The sequence below is a fragment of the Carcharodon carcharias genome, assembly GCF_017639515.1.
Source record: "Carcharodon carcharias isolate sCarCar2 chromosome 27 unlocalized genomic scaffold, sCarCar2.pri SUPER_27_unloc_1, whole genome shotgun sequence".
Classification (NCBI taxonomy): domain Eukaryota; kingdom Metazoa; phylum Chordata; class Chondrichthyes; order Lamniformes; family Lamnidae; genus Carcharodon; species Carcharodon carcharias.
In genome coordinates this window covers 5429407-5453981 of record NW_024470624.1, presented here as the reverse complement: position 1 = coordinate 5453981, position 24575 = coordinate 5429407, and the positions used below count along the sequence as shown (strand labels likewise).

The 24575-nt window shown below is 57.1% G+C and overlaps 1 protein-coding gene across 1 annotated transcript; it reads right to left on the bottom strand.

The window, feature by feature from the left end:
• Positions 1-512: 512 nt before the first annotated feature.
• LOC121273560 (E3 ubiquitin-protein ligase RNF31-like) lies at positions 513-23202 on the bottom strand. The gene is made up of 3 exons (XM_041180731.1): positions 23104-23202; positions 14308-14476; positions 513-642 (listed from the first exon to the last, which is right to left on the bottom strand). Exons 1-3 carry the CDS (start codon positions 23184-23186, stop codon positions 592-594), a joined length of 303 nt encoding a protein of 100 aa, XP_041036665.1. The 5' UTR covers positions 23187-23202; the 3' UTR covers positions 513-591.
• Between the last annotated feature and the right edge of the window lie 1373 nt (positions 23203-24575).

Sequence of the window (24575 nt, the reverse complement as noted above, 5' to 3'; positions counted from 1 at the left end):
GAGGGAGGGCTAGGGCAAGGGCGAGCGGGAGGGAGGGCGAGGGGGTGGGAGGACGAGGGGGAGGGAGGACGAGGGGGTGGGAGGGCGAGGGGGGTGAGGGCAAGGGGGTGGGAGGGCGAGGGCGAGGTAATGGGAGGGCGAGGGGGTGGGAGGGGGAGGGGAGGGAGGGCGAGGGGGAGGGAAGGCTAGGGCAAGGGGGTGGGAGGGGGAGGGAGGACGAGTGGGAGGGAGGACGAGGGGGAGGGGTGGGAGGGTGAGGGAGGGCGAGGGTGAGGGAGGCTGAGCTGGAGGGGGAGGACGAGGGAGAGGGCGAGGGAGGACGAGCTGGAGGGGGAGGGAGGACGAGGGCGAGGGGGAGGAAGTACGAGGGCGAGGGGGAGGAAGTACGAGGGCGAGGGGGAGGAAGTACGAGGGCGAGGGGGAGGAAGTACGAGGGTGAGGGGGCCGAGGGCGAGGGAGGCCGAGCTGGAGGTGCCACACATTGTGTTTAATGAGGATACTGAAGAAAGGTCCATTTTGTGGAGTTACTTTAATGAGTTAATCTCTCGGTCGGGCCTCGTTCCGGAGTGGAATCCGAAGCCTGGAATCTGCTCACTTCCTGACTCGGGGAATTTTCTCTCCCAGGGGGATGCTGCAGATTAACTGAGGGTCAAACAAACCAGGAGATTAATAAACCACAGTTACAAATCCTCAGGCTAGTGCAAAAGAAACAGCGTGAGAGGGAGTGAGGGAGTGATCCATTCTCACCCCCCTCGCTCCCTTCACCCTCACTCCCTCCTCACTCACTAACCACCCTCACTCCCTCAATCCCTCCTCACTCACTCCCACCCAGTCTAATCCCACTCTCCTCACTCACTCCCCACCCAGTCTAATCCCTCTCTCCTCACTCACTCCCCACCCAGTCTAATCCCTCTCTCCTCACTCACTCCCCACCCAGTCTAATCCCACTCTCCTCACTCACTCCCCACCCAGTCTAATCCCACTCTCCTCACTCACTCCCCACCCAGTCTAATCCCACTCTCCTCACTCACTCCCCACCCAGTCTAATCCCACTCTCCTCACTCACTCCCCACCCAGTCTAATCCCTCTCTCCTCACTCACTCCCCACCCAGTCTAATCCCACTCTCCTCACTCACTCCCCACCCAGTCTAATCCCACTCTGCTCACTCACTCCCCAGCCAGTCTAATCCCTCTCACCACACTCTCCCCACCCAGTCTAATCCCTCTCTCCTCACTCCCCACCCCGTCTAATCTCTCTCTCCTCACTCACTCCCCACCCAGTCTAATCCCACTCTCCTCACTCACTCCCCACACAGTGCAATCCCTCTCTCCTCATTCACTTCCCACCGTCTAATGCTTCACTCCCCTACCTCACTACCCACCCAGTCCAAGCCCACTCCCCTCACTCCACATCCAGTCTCTTCTCTCTCCTCACTCACTCCACATCGTCTAATCCCTCACTCCCCACCCTCACTCCCACCCAGTCTAATCCCACTCCCCTCACTCACTCCCCACCCGGTCTAATCCCACTCTCCTCATTCACTCCCCACGCAGTCTAATCCCACTCTCCACACTCACTCCCTACCCAGTCTAATCCCTCTCTCCACACTCACTCCCCACCCAGTCTAATCCCACTCTCCTCACTCACTCCCCACCCAGTCTAATCCCACTCTCCTCACTCACTGCCCACCCAGTCTAATCCCTCTCTCCACACTCACTCCCCACCCAGTCTAATCCCACTCTGCTCACTCACTCCCCAGCCAGTCTAATCCCTCTCACCACACTCTCCCCACCCAGTCTAATCCCTCTCTCCTCACTCCCCACCCCGTCTAATCCCTCTCTCCTCACTCACTCCCCACCCAGTCTAATCCCACTCTCCTCACTCACTCCCAACACAGTGCAATCCCTCTCTCCTCATTCACTTCCCACCGTCTAATGCTTCACTCCCCTACCTCACTACCCACCTAGTCCAAGCCCACTCCCCTCACTCCACATCCAGTCTCTTCTCTCTCCTCACTCACTCCACATCGTCTAATCCCTCACTCCCCACCCTCACTCCCACCCAGTCTAATCCCACTCTCCTCACTCACTCCCCACCCTGTCTAATCCCACTCTCCTCATTCACTCCCCACGCAGTCTAATCCCACTCTCCACACTCACTCCCTACCCAGTCTAATCCCTCTCTCCACACTCACTCCCCACCCAGTCTAATCCCACTCTCCTCACTCACTCCCCACCCAGTCTAATCCCACTCTCCTCACTCACTCCCCACCTAGTCTAATCCCACTCTCCTCACTCACTCCCCACCCAGTCTAATCCCTCTCTCCTCACTCACTCCCCACCCAGTCTAGTCCCACTCACCTCACTCACTCCCCACACAGTGCAATCCCTCTCTCCTCATTCACTTCCCACCGTCTAATGCTTCACTCCCCTACCTCACTACCCACCCAGTCCAAGCCCACTCCCCTCACTCCACATCCAGTCTCTTCTCTCTCCTCACTCACTCCACATTGTCTAATCCCTCACTCCCCACCCTCACTCCCACCCAGTCTAATCCCACTCTCCTCACTCACTCTCCACCCTGTCTAATCCCACTCCCCTCATTCACTCCCCACGCAGTCTAATCCCACTCTCCACACTCACTCCCCACCCAGTCTAACTCCGATCTCCACACTCACTCCCCACCCAGTCTAATCCCTCTCTCCACACTCACTCCCTACCCAGTCTAATCCCTCTCTCCACACTCACTCCCCACCCAGTCTAATCCCTCTCTCCTCACTCACTCCCCACCCAGTCTAATCCCACTCTCCTCACTCACTCCCCACCAGTCTAATCCCTCTCTCCTCACTCACTACCCACCCAGTCTAATCACACTCTCCTCACTCCCCACCCAGTCTAATCCCTCTCTCCACACTCACTCCCTACCCAGTCTAATCCCTCTCTCCACACTCACTCCCCACCCAGTCTAATCCCTCTCTCCTCACTCACTCCCCACCCAGTCTAATCCCACTCTCCTCACTCACTCCTCACCAGTCTAATCCCTCTCTCCTCACTCACTACCCACCCAGTCTAATCCCACTCTCCTCACTCACTCCCCACCAGTCTAATCCCTCTCTCCTCACTCACTACCCACCCAGTCTAATCCTACTCTCCTCACTCTCTCCCCACCTAGTCTAATCTCATTCTCCTCACTCACACCCCACCCAGTCTAATCCCACTCTCCTCACTCACTCCCCACCCAGTCTAATCCCAATCTCCTCACTCACTCCCCACCTAGTCTAATCCCTCTCTCCTCACTCCCCACCCAGTCTAATCCCTCTCTCCTCACTCCCCACCCAGTCTAATCACACTCTCCTCACTCACTCCCCACCCAGTCTAGTCCCACTCTCCTCACTCACTCCCCACACAGTGCAATCCCTCTTTCCTCATTCACTTCCCACCGTCTAATGCTTCACTCCCCTACCTCACTACCCACCCAGTCCAAGCCCACTCCCCTCACTCCCCACCCAGTCTAATCCCACTCTCCTCACTTACTGCCCACCCAGTCTAATCCCACTCTCCTCACTCACTCCCCACCCAGTCTCTCCCACTCTCCTCACTCACTCGACACCCAGTCTAATCCCATTCTCCTCACTCACTCCCCACCCAGTCTAATCCCATTCTCCTTACTCACTCCCCACCCAGTCTAATCCCACTCTCCTCACTCACTCCCCACCCAGTCTAATCCCACTCTCCTCACTCACTCCCCACCCAGTCTAATCCCTCCCCTCACTCACTCGCCACCCAGTCTAATCCCACTCTCACTCACTCCCCACACTGTCTAATCCCACTCTGCTCACTCACTCCCCACCCAGTCTAAACCCTCTGCTCACTCACTCCCCACACAGTGCAATCCCTCTCTCCTCACTCACTTCCCACCGTCTAATGCTTCACTCCCCTACCTCACTACCCACCCAGTCCAAGCCCACTCCCCTCACTCCCCACCCAGTCTAATCCCTCTCTCCTCACTCACTCCCCACAGTCTAATCCCACTGTCCTCACTCACTTCCCACCCAGTCTAATCCCTCTCTCCTCACTCACTCCCCACCCAGTCTAATACCTCTCTCCTCACTCACTCACAACCCAGTCTAATCCCTCTCTCCTCACTCACTCCCCACCCAGTGCAATCCCTCTCTCCTCACTCACTCCCCACCCAGTCTAATCCCTCTCCTCACTCACTCCCCACCCAGTCTAATCCCTCTCCTCACTCACTCCCCACCCAGTCTAATCCCACTCTCACTCACTCCCCACACAGTCTAATCCCACTCTGCTCACTCACTCCCCACCCAGTCTAAACCCTCTCCTCACTCACTCCCCACACAGTGCAATCCCTCTCTCCTCACTCACTTCCCACCGTCTAATCCCTCACTCCCCACCCTCACTCCCACCCAGTCTAATCCCACTCTCCTCACTCACTCCCACCCAGTCTAATCCCACTCTCCTCACTCACTCCCCACCCTGTCTAATCCCACTCTCCTCATTCACTCCCCACGCAGTCTAATCCCTCTCTCCACACTCACTCCCCACCCAGTCTAATCCCACTCTCCACACTCACTCCCCACCCAGTCTAACTCCGATCTCCACACTCACTCCCCACCCAGTCTAATCTCTCTCTCCACACTCACTCCCTACCCAGTCTAATCCCTCTCTCCACACTCAATCCCCACCCAGTCTACTCCCTCTCTCCTCACTCACTCCCTATCCAGTCTAATCCCTCTCTCCTCACTCACTCCCCACCCAGTCTAATCCCTCTCTCCACACTCACTCCCCACCCAGTCTAATCCCACTCTCCTCACTCACTCCCCACCCAGTCTAATCCCTCTCTCCACACTCACTCCCTATCCAGTCTAATCCCACTCTCCACACTCACTCCGCACTCAGTCTAATCTCATTCTCCTCACTCACTCCCCACCCTGTCTAATCCCACTCCCCTCATTCACTCCCCACGCAGTCTAATCCCACTCTCCACACTCACTCCCCACCCAGTCTAACTCTGATCTCCACACTCACTCCCCACCCAGTCTAATCCCTCTCTCCACACTCACTCCCTACCCAGTCTAATCCCTCTCTCCTCACTCACTCCCCACCTAGTCTAATCCCTCTCTCCTCACTCCCCACCCAGTCTAATCCCTCTCTCCTCACTCCCCACCCAGTCTAATCACACTCTCCTCACTCACTCCCCACCCAGTCTAGTCCCACTCACCTCACTCACTCCCCACACAGTGCAATCCCTCTCTCCTCATTCACTTCCCACCGTCTAATGCTTCACTCCCCTACCTCACTACCCACCCAGTCCAAGCCCACTCCCCTCACTCCCCACCCAGTCTAATCCCACTCTCCTCACTCACTCCCCACCCAGTCTCTCCCACTCTCCTTACTCACTCCCCACCCAGTCTAATCCCACTCTCCTCACTCACTCCCCACCCAGTCTAATCCCACTCTCCTCACTCACTCCCCACCCAGTCTAATCCCTCTCCTCACTCACTCGCCACCCAGTCTAATCCCACTCTCACTCACTCCCCACACTGTCTAATCCCACTCTGCTCACTCACTCTCCACCCAGTCTAAACCCTCTGCTCACTCACTCCCCACACAGTGCAATCCCTCTCTCCTCACTCACTTCCCACCGTCTAATGCTTCACTCCCCTACCTCACTACCCACCCAGTCCAAGCCCACTCCCCTCACTCCCCACCCAGTCTAATCCCACTCTCCTCACTCACTCCCCACAGTCTAATCCCACTGTCCTCACTCACTTCCCACCCAGTCTAATCCCTCTCTCCTCACTCACTCCCCACCCAGTCTAATCCCTCTCTCCTCACTCACTCACAACCCAGTCTAATCCCTCTCTCCTCACTCACTCCCCACCCAGTGCAATCCCTCTCTCCTCACTCACTCCCCACCCAGTCTAATCCCTCTCCTCACTCACTCCCCACCCAGTCTAATCCCTCTCCTCACTCACTCCCCACCCAGTCTAATCCCACTCTCACTCACTCCCCACACAGTCTAATCCCACTCTGCTCACTCACTCCCCACCCAGTCTAAACCCTCTCCTCACTCACTCCCCACACAGTGCAATCCCTCTCTCCTCACTCACTTCCCACCGTCTAATCCCTCACTCCCCACCCTCACTCCCACCCAGTCTAATCCCACTCTCCTCACTCACTCCCACCCAGTCTAATCCCACTCTCCTCACTCACTCCCCACCCTGTCTAATCCCACTCTCCTCATTCACTCCCCACGCAGTCTAATCCCTCTCTCCACACTCACTCCCCACCCAGTCTAATCCCACTCTCCACACTCACTCCCCACCCAGTCTAACTCCGATCTCCACACTCACTCCCCACCCAGTTTAATCTCTCTCTCCACACTCACTCCCTACCCAGTCTAATCCCTCTCTCCACACTCACTCCCCACCCAGTCTACTCCCTCTCTCCTCACTCACTCCCTATCCAGTCTAATCCCTCTCTCCTCACTCACTCCCCACCCAGTCTAATCCCTCTCTCCACACTCACTCCCCACCCAGTCTAATCCCACTCTCCTCACTCACTCCCCACCCAGTCTAATCCCACTCTCCACACTCACTCCGCACTCAGTCTAATCTCATTCTCCTCACTCACTCCCCACCCTGTCTAATCCCACTCCCCTCATTCACTCCCCACGCAGTCTAATCCCACTCTCCTCACTCACTCCCCACCCAGTCTAATCCCTCTCTCCTCACTCACTCCCCACCCAGTCTAACTCCGATCTCCACACTCACTCCCCACCCAGTCTAATCCCTCTCTCCACACTCACTCCCTACCCAGTCTAATCCCTCTCTCCACACTCACTCCCCACCCAGTCTAATCCCTCTCTCCTCACTCACTCCCCACCCAGTCTAATCCCACTCTCCTCACTCACTCCCCACCAGTCTAATCCCTCTCTCCTCACTCACTACCCACCCAGTCTAATCCCACTCTCCTCACTCACTCCCCACCAGTCTAATCCCTCTCTCCTCACTCACTACCCACCCAGTCTAATCCTACTCTCCTCACTCTCTCCCCACCTAGTCTAATCTCATTCTCCTCACTCACACCCACCAGTCTAATCCCTCTCTCCTCACTCACTACCCACCCAGTCTAATCACACTCTCCTCACTCACTCCCCACCCAGTCTAATCCCTCTCTCCTCACTCACTCCCCACCCAGTCTAATCCCTCTCTCCTCACTCACTCCCCACCCAGTCTAATCCCTCTCTCCTCACTCACTACCCACCCAGTCTAATCCCACTCTCCTCACTCACTCCCCACCCAGTCTAGTCCCACTCTCCTCACTCACTCCCCACACAGTGCAATCCCTCTCTCCTCATTCACTTCCCACCGTCTAATGCTTCACTCCCCTACCTCACTACCCACCCAGTCCAAGCCCACTCCCCTCACTCCCCACCCAGTCTAATCCCACTCTCCTCACTTACTGCCCACCCAGTCTAATCCCACTCTCCTCACTCACTCCCCACCCAGTCTCTCCCACTCTCCTCACTCACTCGACACCCAGTCTAATCCCACTCTCCTCACTCACTCCCCACCCAGTCTAATCCCATTCTCCTTACTCACTCCCCACCCAGTCTAATCCCACTCTCCTCACTCACTCCCCACCCAGTCTAATCCCACTCTCCTCACTCACTCCCCACCCAGTCTAATCCCTCCCCTCACTCACTCGCCACCCAGTCTAATCCCACTCTCACTCACTCCCCACACTGTCTAATCCCACTCTGCTCACTCACTCCCCACCCAGTCTAAACCCTCTGCTCACTCACTCCCCACACAGTGCAATCCCTCTCTCCTCACTCACTTCCCACCGTCTAATGCTTCACTCCCCTACCTCACTACCCACCCAGTCCAAGCCCACTCCCCTCACTCCCCACCCAGTCTAATCCCTCTCTCCTCACTCACTCCCCACAGTCTAATCCCACTGTCCTCACTCACTTCCCACCCAGTCTAATCCCTCTCTCCTCACTCACTCCCCACCCAGTCTAATACCTCTCTCCTCACTCACTCACAACCCAGTCTAATCCCTCTCTCCTCACTCACTCCCCACCCAGTGCAATCCCTCTCTCCTCACTCACTCCCCACCCAGTCTAATCCCTCTCCTCACTCACTCCCCACCCAGTCTAATCCCTCTCCTCACTCACTCCCCACCCAGTCTAATCCCACTCTCACTCACTCCCCACACAGTCTAATCCCACTCTGCTCACTCACTCCCCACCCAGTCTAAACCCTCTCCTCACTCACTCCCCACACAGTGCAATCCCTCTCTCCTCACTCACTTCCCACCGTCTAATCCCTCACTCCCCACCCTCACTCCCACCCAGTCTAATCCCACTCTCCTCACTCACTCCCACCCAGTCTAATCCCACTCTCCTCACTCACTCCCCACCCTGTCTAATCCCACTCTCCTCATTCACTCCCCACGCAGTCTAATCCCTCTCTCCACACTCACTCCCCACCCAGTCTAATCCCACTCTCCACACTCACTCCCCACCCAGTCTAACTCCGATCTCCACACTCACTCCCCACCCAGTCTAATCTCTCTCTCCACACTCACTCCCTACCCAGTCTAATCCCTCTCTCCACACTCAATCCCCACCCAGTCTACTCCCTCTCTCCTCACTCACTCCCTATCCAGTCTAATCCCTCTCTCCTCACTCACTCCCCACCCAGTCTAATCCCTCTCTCCACACTCACTCCCCACCCAGTCTAATCCCACTCTCCTCACTCACTCCCCACCCAGTCTAATCCCTCTCTCCACACTCACTCCCTATCCAGTCTAATCCCACTCTCCACACTCACTCCGCACTCAGTCTAATCTCATTCTCCTCACTCACTCCCCACCCTGTCTAATCCCACTCCCCTCATTCACTCCCCACGCAGTCTAATCCCACTCTCCACACTCACTCCCCACCCAGTCTAACTCCGATCTCCACACTCACTCCCCACCCAGTCTAATCCCTCTCTCCACACTCACTCCCTACCCAGTCTAATCCCTCTCTCCTCACTCACTCCCCACCTAGTCTAATCCCTCTCTCCTCACTCCCCACCCAGTCTAATCCCTCTCTCCTCACTCCCCACCCAGTCTAATCACACTCTCCTCACTCACTCCCCACCCAGTCTAGTCCCACTCTCCTCACTCACTCCCCACACAGTGCAATCCCTCTCTCCTCATTCACTTCCCACCGTCTAATGCTTCACTCCCCTACCTCACTACCCACCCAGTCCAAGCCCACTCCCCTCACTCCCCACCCAGTCTAATCCCACTCTCCTCACTCACTCCCCACCCAGTCTCTCCCACTCTCCTTACTCACTCCCCACCCAGTCTAATCCCACTCTCCTCACTCACTCCCCACCCAGTCTAATCCCACTCTCCTCACTCACTCCCCACCCAGTCTAATCCCTCTCCTCACTCACTCGCCACCCAGTCTAATCCCACTCTCACTCACTCCCCACACTGTCTAATCCCACTCTGCTCACTCACTCTCCACCCAGTCTAAACCCTCTGCTCACTCACTCCCCACACAGTGCAATCCCTCTCTCCTCACTCACTTCCCACCGTCTAATGCTTCACTCCCCTACCTCACTACCCACCCAGTCCAAGCCCACTCCCCTCACTCCCCACCCAGTCTAATCCCACTCTCCTCACTCACTCCCCACAGTCTAATCCCACTCTCCTCACTCACTTCCCACCCAGTCTAATCCCTCTCTCCTCACTCACTCCCCACCCAGTCTAATCCCTCTCTCCTCACTCACTCACAACCCAGTCTAATCCCTCTCTCCTCACTCACTCCCCACCCAGTGCAATCCCTCTCTCCTCACTCACTCCCCACCCAGTCTAATCCCTCTCCTCACTCACTCCCCACCCAGTCTAATCCCTCTCCTCACTCACTCCCCACCCAGTCTAATCCCACTCTCACTCACTCCCCAAACAGTCTAATCCCACTCTGCTCACTCACTCCCCACCCAGTCTAAACCCTCTCCTCACTCACTCCCCACACAGTGCAATCCCTCTCTCCTCACTCACTTCCCACCGTCTAATCCCTCACTCCCCACCCTCACTCCCACCCAGTCTAATCCCACTCTCCTCACTCACTCCCACCCAGTCTAATCCCACTCTCCTCACTCACTCCCCACCCTGTCTAATCCCACTCTCCTCATTCACTCCCCACGCAGTCTAATCCCTCTCTCCACACTCACTCCCCACCCAGTCTAATCCCACTCTCCACACTCACTCCCCACCCAGTCTAACTCCGATCTCCACACTCACTCCCCACCCAGTTTAATCTCTCTCTCCACACTCACTCCCTACCCAGTCTAATCCCTCTCTCCACACTCACTCCCCACCCAGTCTACTCCCTCTCTCCTCACTCACTCCCTATCCAGTCTAATCCCTCTCTCCTCACTCACTCCCCACCCAGTCTAATCCCTCTCTCCACACTCACTCCCCACCCAGTCTAATCCCACTCTCCTCACTCACTCCCCACCCAGTCTAATCCCACTCTCCACACTCACTCCGCACTCAGTCTAATCTCATTCTCCTCACTCACTCCCCACCCTGTCTAATCCCACTCCCCTCATTCACTCCCCACGCAGTCTAATCCCACTCTCCTCACTCACTCCCCACCCAGTCTAATCCCTCTCTCCTCACTCACTCCCCACCCAGTCTAACTCCGATCTCCACACTCACTCCCCACCCAGTCTAATCCCTCTCTCCACACTCACTCCCTACCCAGTCTAATCCCTCTCTCCACACTCACTCCCCACCCAGTCTAATCCCTCTCTCCTCACTCACTCCCCACCCAGTCTAATCCCACTCTCCTCACTCACTCCCCACCAGTCTAATCCCTCTCTCCTCACTCACTACCCACCCAGTCTAATCCCACTCTCCTCACTCACTCCCCACCAGTCTAATCCCTCTCTCCTCACTCACTACCCACCCAGTCTAATCCTACTCTCCTCACTCTCTCCCCACCTAGTCTAATCTCATTCTCCTCACTCACACCCCACCAGTCTAATCCCTCTCTCCTCACTCACTACCCACCCAGTCTAATCACACTCTCCTCACTCACTCCCCACCCAGTCTAATCCCTCTCTCCTCACTCACTCCCCACCCAGTCTAATCCCTCTCTCCTCACTCACTCCCCACCCAGTCTAATCCCTCTCTCCTCACTCACTACCCACCCAGTCTAATCCCACTCTCCTCACTCACTCCCCACCAGTCTAATCCCTCTCTCCTCACTCACTACCCACCCAGTCTAATCCTACTCTCCTCACTCTCTCCCCACCTAGTCTAATCTCATTCTCCTCACTCACACCCCACCAGTCTAATCCCTCTCTCCTCACTCACTACCCACCCAGTCTAATCACACTCTCCTCACTCACTCCCCACCCAGTCTAATCCCTCTCTCCTCACTCACTCCCCACCCAGTCTAATCCCACTCTCCTCACTCACTCCCCACCCAGTCTAATCCCTCTCTCCTCACTCACACCCCACCCAGTCTAATCCCACTCTCCTCACTCACTCCCCACCCAGTCTAATCCCACTCTCCTCACTCACTCCCCACCCAGTCTAATCCCTCTCCTCACTCACTCCCCACCCAGTCTAATCCCTCTCTCCACACTCACTCCCCACCCAGTCTAATCCCACTCTCCTCACTCACTCCCTACCCAGTCTAATCCCACTCTCCACACTCACTCCGCACTCAGTCTAATCTCATTCTCCTCACTCACTCCCCACCCTGTCTAATCCCACTCCCCTCATTCACTCCCCACGCAGTCTAATCCCACTCTCCTCACTCACTCCCCACGCAGTCTAATCCCTCTCTCCTCACTCACTCCCCACCCAGTCTAACTCCGATCTCCACACTCACTCCCCACCCAGTCTAATCCCTCTCTCCACACTCACTCCCTACCCAGTCTAATCCCTCTCTCCACACTCACTCCCCACCCAGTCTAATCCCTCTCTCCTCACTCACTCCCCACCCAGTCTAATCCCACTCTCCTCACTCACTCCCCACCAGTCTAATCCCTCTCTCCTCACTCACTACCCACCCAGTCTAATCCCACTCTCCTCACTCACTCCCCACCAGTCTAATCCCTCTCTCCTCACTCACTACCCACCCAGTCTAATCCTACTCTCCTCACTCTCTCCCCACCTAGTCTAATCTCATTCTCCTCACTCACACCCCACCCAGTCTAATCCCTCTCTCCTCACTCACTACCCACCCAGTCTAATCACACTCTCCTCACTCACTCCCCACCCAGTCTAATCCCTCTCCTCACTCACTACCCACCCGGTCTAATCCCACTCTCCTCACTCACTCCCCACCCAGTCTAATCCCTCTCTCCTCACTCACTCCCCACCCAGTCTAATCCCTCTCTCCTCACTCACTCCCCACCCAGTCTAATCCCTCTCTCCTCACTCACTACCCACCCAGTCTAATCCCACTCTCCTCACTCACTCCCCACCAGTCTAATCCCTCTCTCCTCACTCACTACCCACCCAGTCTAATCCTACTCTCCTCACTCTCTCCCCACCTAGTCTAATCTCATTCTCCTCACTCACACCCCACCAGTCTAATCCCTCTCTCCTCACTCACTACCCACCCAGTCTAATCACACTCTCCTCACTCACTTCCCCACCCAGTCTAATCCCTCTCTCCTCACTCACTCCCCACCCAGTCTAATCCCACTCTCCTCACTCACTCCCCACCCAGTCTAATCCCTCTCTCCTCACTCACACCCCACCCAGTCTAATCCCACTCTCCTCACTCACTCCCCACCCAGTCTAATCCCACTCTCCTCACTCACTCCCCACCCAGTCTAATCCCTCTCCTCACTCACTCCCCACCCAGTCTAATCCCTCTCTCCACACTCACTCCCCACCCAGTCTAATCCCACTCTCCTCACTCACTCCCCACCCAGTCTAATCCCACTCTCCACACTCACTCCGCACTCAGTCTAATCTCATTCTCCTCACTCACTCCCCACCCTGTCTAATCCCACTCCCCTCATTCACTCCCCACGCAGTCTAATCCCACTCTCCTCACTCACTCCCCACGCAGTCTAATCCCTCTCTCCTCACTCACTCCCCACCCAGTCTAACTCCGATCTCCACACTCACTCCCCACCCAGTCTAATCCCTCTCTCCACACTCACTCCCTACCCAGTCTAATCCCTCTCTCCACACTCACTCCCCACCCAGTCTAATCCCTCTCTCCTCACTCACTCCCCACCCAGTCTAATCCCTCTCTCCTCACTCACTCCCCACCTAGTCTAATCCCTCTCTCCTCACTCACTCCCCACCCAGTCTAATCCCACTCTCCTCACTCACTCCCCACCAGTCTAATCCCTCTCTCCTCACTCACTACCCACCCAGTCTAATCCCACTCTCCTCACTCACTCCCCACCAGTCTAATCCCTCTCTCCTCACTCACTACCCACCCAGTCTAATCCTACTCTCCTCACTCACTCCCCACCCAGTCTAATCTCATTCTCCTCACTCACACCCCACCCAGTCTAATCCCTCTCTCCTCACTCACTACCCACCCAGTCTAATCACACTCTCCTCACTCACTCCCCACCCAGTCTAATCCCTCTCCTCACTCACTACCCACCCGGTCTAATCCCACTCTCCTCACTCACTCCCCACCCAGTCTAATCCCTCTCTCCTCACTCACTCCCCACCCAGTCTAATCCCTCTCTCCTCACTCACTACCCACCCAGTCTAATCCCTCTCTCCTCACTCACTACCCACCCAGTCTAATCCCACTCTCCTCACTCACTCCCTACCCAGTCTAATCCCTCTCCTCACTCACTCGCCACCCAGTCTAATCCCACTCCCTCTGACCCCCATTCCCACTCCCTCCACCACCTCCCATTCCTGCTCTCTCCGCCCCCCCATTCTCGTACCCTAAGCCCGCCCGTTCCTGCTCCCTCCGACGTCCCCCATTCCCGGTCCCTCCGACCCCCCCATTCCCGATCCCTCCGACCCCCCCATTCCCGATCCCTCCGACCCCCCCCATTCCCTATCCCTCCGACCCTCCCCCATTCCCGATCCCTCCGACCCCCCCCATTCCCGATCCCTCCGACCCCCCCCATTCCCGATCCCTCCGACCCCCCTCCATTCCCGATCCCTCCGACCCCCCCCCATTCCCGCTCCCTCCGCCCGCCCGTTGCCGCTCCAGCTCCCTCTGCACCCCCGTTCCCCCACACCCTGCACCCCGCCCGCTCCTGGCCTCACCTGCAGCAGCCGGTTCCTGTACTGCCCGTCGTCCTCTCCCACTGCCTTGGGTGGTGCCACCTTCCCACTCCTCACCAGCTGGAGCTGCATCTCCTCCTCGTCAAACAGCTGAGCCGGGTCGAGGGAATGGCCGTTAATCCGACTGACCAGGTATTCCTTGTAGTGGGACCTGCCGGGGGAGGGGCAAGTGTGGGAGGGAAGAGAGAGTGAGTAACAACCTGGGGGGGGTTGTCGGGGGGGAAGTTCCGCGACAGAGAGCGACAGAGAGAGAGAGCGACAGAGAGACAGAGAGAGCGACAGAGAGACAGAGAGAGCGACAGAGAGAGAGAGCGACAGAGAGACAGAGAGAGCGACAGAGAGACAGAGAGAGCGACAGAGAGAGAGAGCGACAGAGAGAGAGAGCGACAGAGAGAGAGAGCGACAGAGAGAGAGAGCGACAGAGAGAGCGCGACAGAGAGACAGAGAGCGACAGAGAGACAGAGAGAGCGACAGAGAGACAGAGAGAGCGACAGAGAGAGAGAGCGACAGAGAGAGAGAGCGACAGAGAGAGAGAGCGACAGAGAGAGAGAGCGACAGAGAGAGAGAGCGACAGAGAGAGAGAGCGACAGAGAGACAGAGAGCGACAGAGAGACAGAGAGCGACAGAGAGACAGAGAGCGACAGAGAGCGACAGAGAGCGACAGAGAGAGAGAGCGCGACAGAGAGAGAGCGCGACAGAGAGAGAGAGCGCGACAGAGAGAGAGAGCGCGACAGAGAGAGAGAGCGCGACAGAGAGAGAGAGAGCGACAGAGAGAGAGAGAGCGACAGAGAGAGAGAGAGCGACAGAGAGAGAGAGAGCGACAGAGAGAGAGAGCGACAGAGAGAGAGCGATAAAGAGAGAGAGCAACACCGAGAGAGAGCGTGACAGAGAGAGAGCGACAGAGAGAGAGAGCGACAGAGAGATATAGCTACAGAGAGAGAGCGACAGAGGGAGAGAACGACAGAGAGAGAGCGATAAAGAGAGAGAGCAACACCGAGATATAGCTACAGAGAGAGAGCGACAGAGAGAGAGAGCGACAGAGAGAGAGAGCGACAGAGAGAGAGAGAGCGACAGAGAGAGAGAGAGCGACAGAGAGAGAAAGAGCGACAGAGAGAGAAAGAGCGACAGAGAGAGAAAGAGCGACAGAGAGAGAGAGCGACAGAGAGATATAGCTACAGAGAGAGAGCGAGCGACAGAGAGAGAGCGAGCGACAGAGAGAGAGCGAGCGACAGAGAGAGAGAGCGACAGAGAGAGAGAGCGACAGAGAGAGAGAGTGACAGAGAGAGAGAGCGACAGAGAGAGAGAGCGACAGAGAGAGAGAGCGACAGAGAGAGAGAGCGACAGAGAGAGAGAGCGACAGAGAGAGAGAGCGACAGAGAGAGAGAGCGACAGAGAGAGAGAGCGACAGAGAGAGAGAGCGACAGAGAGAGAGAGCGACAGAGAGAGAGAGCGACAGAGAGAGAGAGCGACAGAGAGAGAGAGCGACAGAGAGAGAGAGCGACAGAGAGAGAGAGCGACAGAGAGAGAGAGCGACAGAGAGAGCGACAGAGAGAGCGACAGAGAGAGAGCGACAGAGAGAGAGCGACAGAGAGAGAGAGCGACAGAGAGAGAGTGCGACAGAGAGAGTGCGACAGAGAGAGTGCGACAGAGAGAGTGCGACAGAGAGAGTGCGACAGAGAGAGTGCGACAGAGAGAGTGCGACAGAGAGAGTGCGACAGAGAGAGAGCGACAGAGAGAGAGCGACAGAGAGAGAGCGACAGAGAGAGAGCGACAGAGAGACAGAGAGCGACAGAGAGACAGAGAGAGCGACAGAGAGACAGAGAGAGCGACAGAGAGAGAGAGCGACAGAGAGAGAGAGCGACAGAGAGAGAGAGCGACAGAGAGAGAGAGCGACAGAGAGAGAGAGCGACAGAGAGAGAGAGCGACAGAGAGACAGAGAGCGACAGAGAGACAGAGAGCGACAGAGAGACAGAGAGCGACAGAGAGCGACAGAGAGAGAGAGCGCGACAGAGAGAGAGCGCGACAGAGAGAGAGAGCGCGACAGAGAGAGAGAGCGCGACAGAGAGAGAGAGCGCGACAGAGAGAGAGAGCGCGACAGAGAGAGAGAGAGCGACAGAGAGAGAGAGAGCGACAGAGAGAGAGAGAGCGACAGAGAGAGAGAGAGCGACAGAGAGAGAGAGCGACAGAGAGAGAGCGATAAAGAGAGAGAGCAACACCGAGAGAGAGCGTGACAGAGAGAGAGCGACAGAGAGAGAGAGCGACAGAGAGATATAGCTACAGAGAGAGAGCGACAGAGGGAGAGAACGACAGAGAGAGAGCGATAAAGAGAGAGAGCAACACCGAGATATAGCTACAGAGAGAGAGCGACAGAGAGAGAGAGCGACAGAGAGAGAGAGCGACAGAGAGAGAGAGAGCGACAGAGAGAGAGAGAGCGACAGAGAGAGAGAGAGCGACAGAGAGAGAAAGAGCGACAGAGAGAGAAAGAGCGACAGAGAGAGAAAGAGCGACAGAGAGAGAGAGCGACAGAGAGATATAGCTACAGAGAGAGAGCGAGCGACAGAGAGAGAGCGAGCGACAGAGAGAGAGCGAGCGACAGAGAGAGAGAGCGACAGAGAGAGAGAGCGACAGAGAGAGAGAGCGACAGAGAGAGAGAGCGACAGAGAGAGAGAGCGACAGAGAGAGAGAGCGACAGAGAGAGAGAGCGACAGAGAGAGAGAGCGACAGAGAGAGAGAGCGACAGAGAGAGAGAGCGACAGAGAGACAGAGAGCGACAGAGAGACAGAGAGCGACAGAGAGACAGAGAGCGACAGAGAGACAGAGAGCGACAGAGAGAGCGCGACAGAGAGAGAGAGCGACAGAGAGAGAGCGACAGAGAGAGAGCGACAGAGAGAGAGAGCGACAGAGAGAGAGAGCGACAGAGAGAGAGCGACAGAGAGCGACAGAGAGACAGAGAGCGACAGAGAGACAGAGAGCGACAGAGAGACAGAGAGCGACAGAGAGAGAGAGCGCGACAGAGAGAGAGAGCGCGACAGAGAGAGAGAGCGCGACAGAGAGAGAGAGCGCGACAGAGAGAGAAAGAGCGACAGAGAGAGAGAGAGCGACAGAGAGAGAGAGAGCGACAGAGAGAGAGAGACAGAGAGCGAGCGACAGAGAGCGAGCGACAGAGAGCGAGCGACAGAGAGCGAGCGACAGAGAGCGAGCGACAGAGAGCGAGCGACAGAGAGCGAGCGACAGAGAGCGAGCGACAGAGAGCGAGCGACAGAGAGCGAGCGACAGAGAGCGAGCGACAGAGAGCGAGCGACAGAGAGCGAGCGACAGAGAGCGAGCGACAGAGAGCGAGCGACAGAGAGCGAGCGACAGAGAGCGAGCGACAGAGAGCGAGCGACAGAGAGAGAGCGACAGAGAGCGAGCGACAGAGAGCGAGCGACAGAGAGAGAGCGACAGAGAGCGAGCGACAGAGAGCGAGCGACAGAGAGAGAGCGACAGAGAGAGAGCGACAGAGAGCGAGCGACAGAGAGAGAGAGCGACAGAGAGAGAGAGAGCGACAGAGAGATATAGGCTACAGAGAGAGAGCGACAGAGAGAGAGAGCGACAGAGAGAGAGAGCGACAGAGAGAGAGAGCGACAGAGAGAGAGAGCTACAGAGAGATATAGTTACAGAGAGAGAGAGCGACAGAGAGAGAGAGAGAGCGACAGAGAGAGAGGGAGCGACAGAGAGAGAGAGAGCGACAGAGAGAGAGAGAGCGACAGAGAGAGAGCGACAGAGAGAGCGACAGAGAGAGAGAGCGACAGAGAGAGAGAGCGACAGAAAGAGCGACAGAGAGAGAGCGACAGAGAGAGAGAGAGCGACAGAGAGAGAAAGAGAGCGACAGAGAGAGAGAGCGACAGAGAGATATAGCTACAGAGAGAGAGAGCGACAGAGAGATATAGCTACAGAGAGAGAGAGCGCGACAGAGAGAGAGAGCGACAGAGAGAGAGAGAGCGACAGAGAGAGAGAGAGCGACAGAGAGAGAGAGAGCGACAGAGAGAGAGAGCGACAGAGAGAGAGAGAGCGACAGAGAGAGAGAGAGCGACAGAGAGAGAGAGAGCGACAGAGAGAGAGAGCGACAGAGAGATATAGCTACAGAGAGAGAGCGAGTGACAGAGAGCGAGCGACAGAGAGCGAGCGACAGAGAGCGAGCGACAGAGAGAGAGCGACAGAGAGAGAGCGACAGAGAGAGAGCGACAGAGAGAGAGCGACAGAGAGAGAGCGAGCGACAGAGAGAGAGCGAGCGACAGAGAGAGAGCGAGCGACAGAGAGAGAGCGAGCGACAGAGAGAGAGCGAGCGACAGAGAGAGAGCGAGCGACAGAGAGAGAGAGCGACAGAGAGAGAGAGCGACAGAGAGAGAGAGAGCGACAGAGAGATATAGGCTACAGAGAGAGAGCGACAGAGAGAGAGAGCGACAGAGAGAGAGAGCGACAGAGAGAGAGAGCGACAGAGAGAGAGAGCGACAGAGAGAGAGAGCGACAGAGAGAGAGCGACAGAGAGAGAGCGACAGAGAGAGAGAGCGACAGAGAGAGAGAGCGACAGAGAGATATAGCTACAGAGAGATATAGCTACAGAGAGAGAGAGCGACAGAGAGAGAGAGAGAGCGACAGAGAGAGAGAGAGAGAGCGACAGAGAGAGAGGGAGCGACAGAGAGAGAGAGAGCGACAGAGAGAGAGAGAGCGACAGAGAGAGCGACAGAGAGAGCGACAGAGAGAGCGACAGAGAGAGCGACAGAGAGAGCGACAGAGAGAGCGACAGAGAGAGCGACAGAGAGAGCGACAGAGAGAGCGACAGAGAGAGAGAGAGCGACAGAGAGAGAGAGCGACAGAGAGAAAGAGCGACAGAGAGAGAGCGACAGAGAGAGAGAGAGAGAGCGACAGAGAGAGAAAGAGAGCGACAGAGAGAGAGAGCGACAGAGAGATATAGCTACAGAGAGAGAGCGAGCAACAGAGAGAGAGCGAGCGACAGAGAGCGAGCGACAGAGAGCGAGCGACAGAGAGAGAGCGAGCGACAGAGAGAGCGAGCGACAGAGAGAGAGCGAGCGACAGAGAGAGAGAGAGCGACAGAGAGAGAGAGAGCGACAGAGAGATATAGCTACAGAGAGAGAGAGCGACAGAGAGAGAGCGACAGAGAGAGAGAGCGACAGAGAGAGAGAGCGACAGAGAGAGAGAGCGACAGAGAGAGAGAGCGACAGAGAGAGAGAGCGACAGAGAGAGAGGGAGCGACAGAGAGAGAGAGAGCGACAGAGAGAGAGAGAGCGACAGAGAGAGAGCGACAGAGAGAGCGACAGAGAGAGAGAGCGACAGAGAGAGAGAGCGACAGAAAGAGCGACAGAGAGAGAGAGCGACAGAGAGAGAGAGAGCGACAGAGAGAGAAATAGAGCGACAGAGAGAGAGAGCGACAGAGAGATATAGCTACAGAGAGAGAGAGCGACAGAGAGATATAGCTACAGAGAGAGAGAGCGCGACAGAGAGAGAGAGCGACAGAGAGAGAGAGAGCGACAGAGAGAGAGAGAGCGACAGAGAGAGAGAGAGCGACAGAGAGAGAGAGCGACAGAGAGAGAGAGAGCGACAGAGAGAGAAAGAGCGACAGAGAGAGAGAGCGACAGAGAGATATAGCTACAGAGAGAGAGCGAGTGACAGAGAGTGAGCGACAGAGAGCGAGCGACAGAGAGCGAGCGACAGAGAGAGAGCGACAGAGAGCGAGCGACAGAGAGAGAGCGAGCGACAGAGAGAGAGCGAGCGACAGAGAGAGAGCGAGCGACAGAGAGAGAGCGAGCGACAGAGAGAGAGCGAGCGACAGAGAGAGAGCGAGCGACAGAGAGAGAGCGAGCGACAGAGAGAGAGCGAGCGACAGAGAGAGAGCGAGCGACAGAGAGAGAGCGAGCGACAGAGAGAGAGAGCGACAGAGAGAGAGAGCGACAGAGAGAGAGAGAGCGACAGAGAGATATAGGCTACAGAGAGAGAGTGACAGAGAGAGAGAGCGACAGAGAGAGAGAGCGACAGAGAGAGAGAGCGACAGAGAGAGAGCGACAGAGAGAGAGCGACAGAGAGAGAGAGCGACAGAGAGATATAGCTACAGAGAGATATAGCTACAGAGAGAGAGAGCGACAGAGAGAGAGAGAGAGCGACAGAGAGAGAGAGAGAGAGCGACAGAGAGAGAGGGAGCGACAGAGAGAGAGAGAGCGACAGAGAGAGAGCGACAGAGAGAGCGACAGAGAGAGCGACAGAGAGCGACAGAGAGAGCGACAGAGAGAGCGACAGAGAGAGCGACAGAGAGAGCGACAGAGAGAGCGACAGAGAGAGCGACAGAGAGAGCGACAGAGAGAGCGACAGAGAGAGAGAGAGCGACAGAGAGAGAGAGCGACAGAGAGAAAGAGCGACAGAGAGAGAGCGACAGAGAGAGAGAGAGAGAGCGACAGAGAGAGAGAGAGAGCGACAGAGAGAGAGAGCGACAGAGAGATATAGCTACAGAGAGAGAGCGAGCAACAGAGAGAGAGCGAGCGACAGAGAGCGAGCGACAGAGAGCGAGCGACAGAGAGAGAGCGAGCGACAGAGAGAGCGAGCGACAGAGAGAGAGCGAGCGACAGAGAGAGAGAGAGCGACAGAGAGAGAGAGAGCGACAGAGAGATATAGCTACAGAGAGAGAGAGCGACAGAGAGAGAGAGCGACAGAGAGAGAGAGCGACAGAGAGAGAGAGCGACAGAGAGAGAGAGCGACAGAGAGAGAGAGCGACAGAGAGAGAGAGCGACAGAGAGATATAGCTACAGAGGGATATAGCTACAGAGAGATATAGCTACAGAGAGAGAGAGCGCGACAGAGAGAGAGCGCGACAGAGAGAGAGCGCGACAGAGAGAGAGAGAGCGACAGAGAGAGAGAGAGAGCGACAGAGCGACAGAGAGAGAGAGCGACAGAGAGAAAGAGCGACAGAGAGAGAGAGCGACAGAGAGAGAGAGAGCGACAGAGAGAGAAAGAGCGACAGAGAGAGCGACAGAGAGATATAGCTACAGAGAGAGAGCGAGCGACAGAGAGAGAGCGAGCGACAGAGAGAGCGAGCGACAGAGAGAGAGCGAGCGACAGAGAGAGAGCGAGCGACAGAGAGAGCGAGCGACAGAGAGAGAGCGAGCGACAGAGAGAGAGAGAGCGACAGAGAGAGAGAGCGACAGAGAGAGAGAGAGCGACAGAGAGAGAGAGCGACAGAGAGAGAGAGCGACAGAGAGAGAGAGCGACAGAGAGATATAGCTACAGAGAGAGTGCGACAGAGAGAGAGAGCGACAGAGAGAGAGAGAGAGCGACAGAGAGAAAGAGCGACAGAGAGAGAGCGAGCGACAGAGCGCGCGACAGAGAGAGCGCGCGACAGAGAGAGAGAGCGACAGAGAGAGAGAGCGACAGAGAGAGAGAGAGCGACAGAAAGCGATAGAGAGAGAGAGAGCGACAGAGAGAGAGCAATATAGCGACAGAGAGAGAGCGATAAAGAGAGAGAGCAACACCGAGAGAGAGCGTGACAGAGAGAGAGCGACAGAGAGACAGAGAGCGACAGAGAGAGAGAGATATAGCGACAGAGAGCGATAAAGAGAGAGGGCAACACCGAGAGAGAGAGCGTGACAGAGAGAGAGAGCACGCGACAGCGAGAGAGAGCACGCGACAGCGAGAGAGAGCACGCGACAGCGAGAGAGAGCACCCGACAGCGAGACAGCACCCGACAGCGAGACAGCACCCGACAGCGAGAGAGCACCCGACAGCGAGAGAGCACCCGACAGCGAGGGAGAGCACCCGACAGCGAGGGAGAGCACCCGACAGCGAGGGAGAGCACGCGACAGCGAGAGAGAGCACGCGACAGCGAGAGAGAGCACGCGACAGCGAGAGAGAGCACGCGACAGCGAGAGAGAGACCCCGACAGCGAGAGAGAGACCCCGACAGCGAGAGAGAGAGAACGCGACAGCGAGAGAGAGAATGTGACAGAGAGAGAGAACGCGACAGAGAGAGAGAATGCGACAGAGAGAACGCGACAGAGAGAGCACGACAGAGAGAGAGAGCGCGACAGGGAGAGAGAGAGAGCGACAGAGAGAGAGAGACAGAGAGAGAGAGAGAGAGAGAGAGACAGAGACAGTGAGTGAGAGAGAGAGAGAGACAGAGAGAGAGAGAGGCAGCAACAGAGAGAGAGAGACAGAGAGAGACAGACAGATACAGAGAGAGCGCGACAGAGAGAGAGCGCGACAGAGAGAGAGCACGACAGAGAGAGAGCACGACAGAGAGAGAGCACGACAGAGAGAGAGCACGACAGAGAGAGAGCGCGACAGAGAGAGAGCGCGACAGAGAGAGAGCGCGACAGAGAGAGCGCGACAGAGAGAGAGCGCGACAGAGAGAGAGCGCGACAGAGAGAGAGCGCGACAGAGAGAGAGCGCGACAGAGAGAGAGCGCGACAGATAGAGAGCGCGACAGATAGAGAGCGCGACAGATAGAGAGCGCGACAGAGAGAGAGCGCGACAGAGAGAGAGCGAGACAGAGAGAGCGAGACAGAGAGAGCGAGACAGAGAGACAGAGACAGAGCGATACAGAGATAGAGAGAGAGAGAGAGACAGAGACAGAGAGAGAGAGCGCGACAGAGAGAACAACAGAGTGTGACAGGGAGAAAGTGACAGAAAGAGACAGATAAACAAAGTGAGAGAGAGAGAGACAGAGACAGAGACAGAGAAATGTGATGTTTGGCTCTGATCCTGCTGCCTGTTAATTCCCCCCTTGTTTACTCACTCGCACAGTCCTGCGTGTCCCTCACGAGCTTCAGCCCCACAGGGTGCATCAGTTAGATTGTCACCTACTTCTCTCTGCTCCATAACTCGACACCGGCCTGGGAGAGGAGGACAGGGAACAGCAAGAGAAAGGGAGTGAAGACAAGCCGGTGATCAGCCACATTCTCGCAGCCCCTCCTCCCTCCATCAGAATATACTCTCATCCCTCACCCGCATCCCACCCTCCCTCTCTCTCCCTTCCTCTTTCTCTCTCTGCCCCTCGCGCTCTCTCATTCCCTTTCTCCCCATCCCCTCTCTCACCCCATCCCTTCTCGCTCCCTCTTTCCCCCGTCCGCTCTCTCGCTCCCTCTTTCCCCGTCCCCTCTCTCGCTCCCTCTTTCCCCCGTCCCCTCTCTCGCTCCCTCTCTCCCCCATCCCCTCTCCGGCTCCCTCTTTCTCGTCCCCTCTCTCGCTCCCTCTTCCCCCGTCCCCTCTCTCGCTCCCTCTCTCCCTGTCTCCTCTCTCCCCCGTCCCCTCTCTCGTTCCCTCTCTCTCCGTCCCCTTTCTCTCCATCCCCTCTCTCGCTCCCTCTTTCCCCCGTCCGCTCTCTCGCTCCCTCTTTCCCCGTCCCCTCTCTCGCTCCCTCTTTCCCCCGTCCCCTCTCTCGCTCCCTCTTCCCCCGTCCCCTCTCTCGCTCCCTCTTTCCCCCGTCCCCTCTCTCGCTCCCTCTTCCCCCGTCCCCTCTCTCGCTCCCTCTTCCCCCGTCCCCTCTCTCGCTCCCTCTTCCCCCGTCCCCTCTCTCGCTCCCTCTTCCCCCGTCCCCTCTCTCGCTCCCTCTTCCCCCGTCCCCTCTCTCGCTCCCTCTTTTCCTGTCCCCTCTCTCGCTCCCTCTCTCCCCGTCCCCTCTCTCGCTCCCTCTTTCTCCGTCCCCTCTCTCGCTCCCTCTTTCCCCGTGCCCTCTCTCGCTCCCTCTCTCCCCGTCCCCTCTCTCGCTCCCTCTCTCCCCGTCCCCTCTCTCGTCCCCTCTTTCCCCGTGCCCTCTCTCGCTCCCTCTCTCCCCCGTCCCCTCTCTCACTCCCTCTCTCCCCCTTCTCTCTCGCTCCCTCTCTCCCCCTTCTCTCTCGCTCCCTCTCTCCCCCTTCTCTCTCGCTCCCTCTCTCCCCCTTCTCTCTCGCTCCCTCTCTCCCCCTTCTCTCTCGCTCCCTCTCTCCCCCGTCCCCTCTCTCGCTCCCTCTTCGCCCACCCTCCCTCCCTCTCTCTACCCCTCTCATCCTCACTCTCTTGCCCTGGGTCTCCTCCTCTCCTTCCGGGGCTGCCTTTTTCTCTCTCACGCCCCGCCTCCCGTTACCTCCCTCTCTCCCGTTCTCTCTCTCTCTCACCCCAGCTCCCTACCTCCTCCTGTCTTTGCCTCCGCAGCCTTCCAGCAACAGCCTGCACCCTCCTCCGGCCCTCGCCCCTTCCTCAATTGGCCCCCCGCCTCTCGTCCCTCCCTCC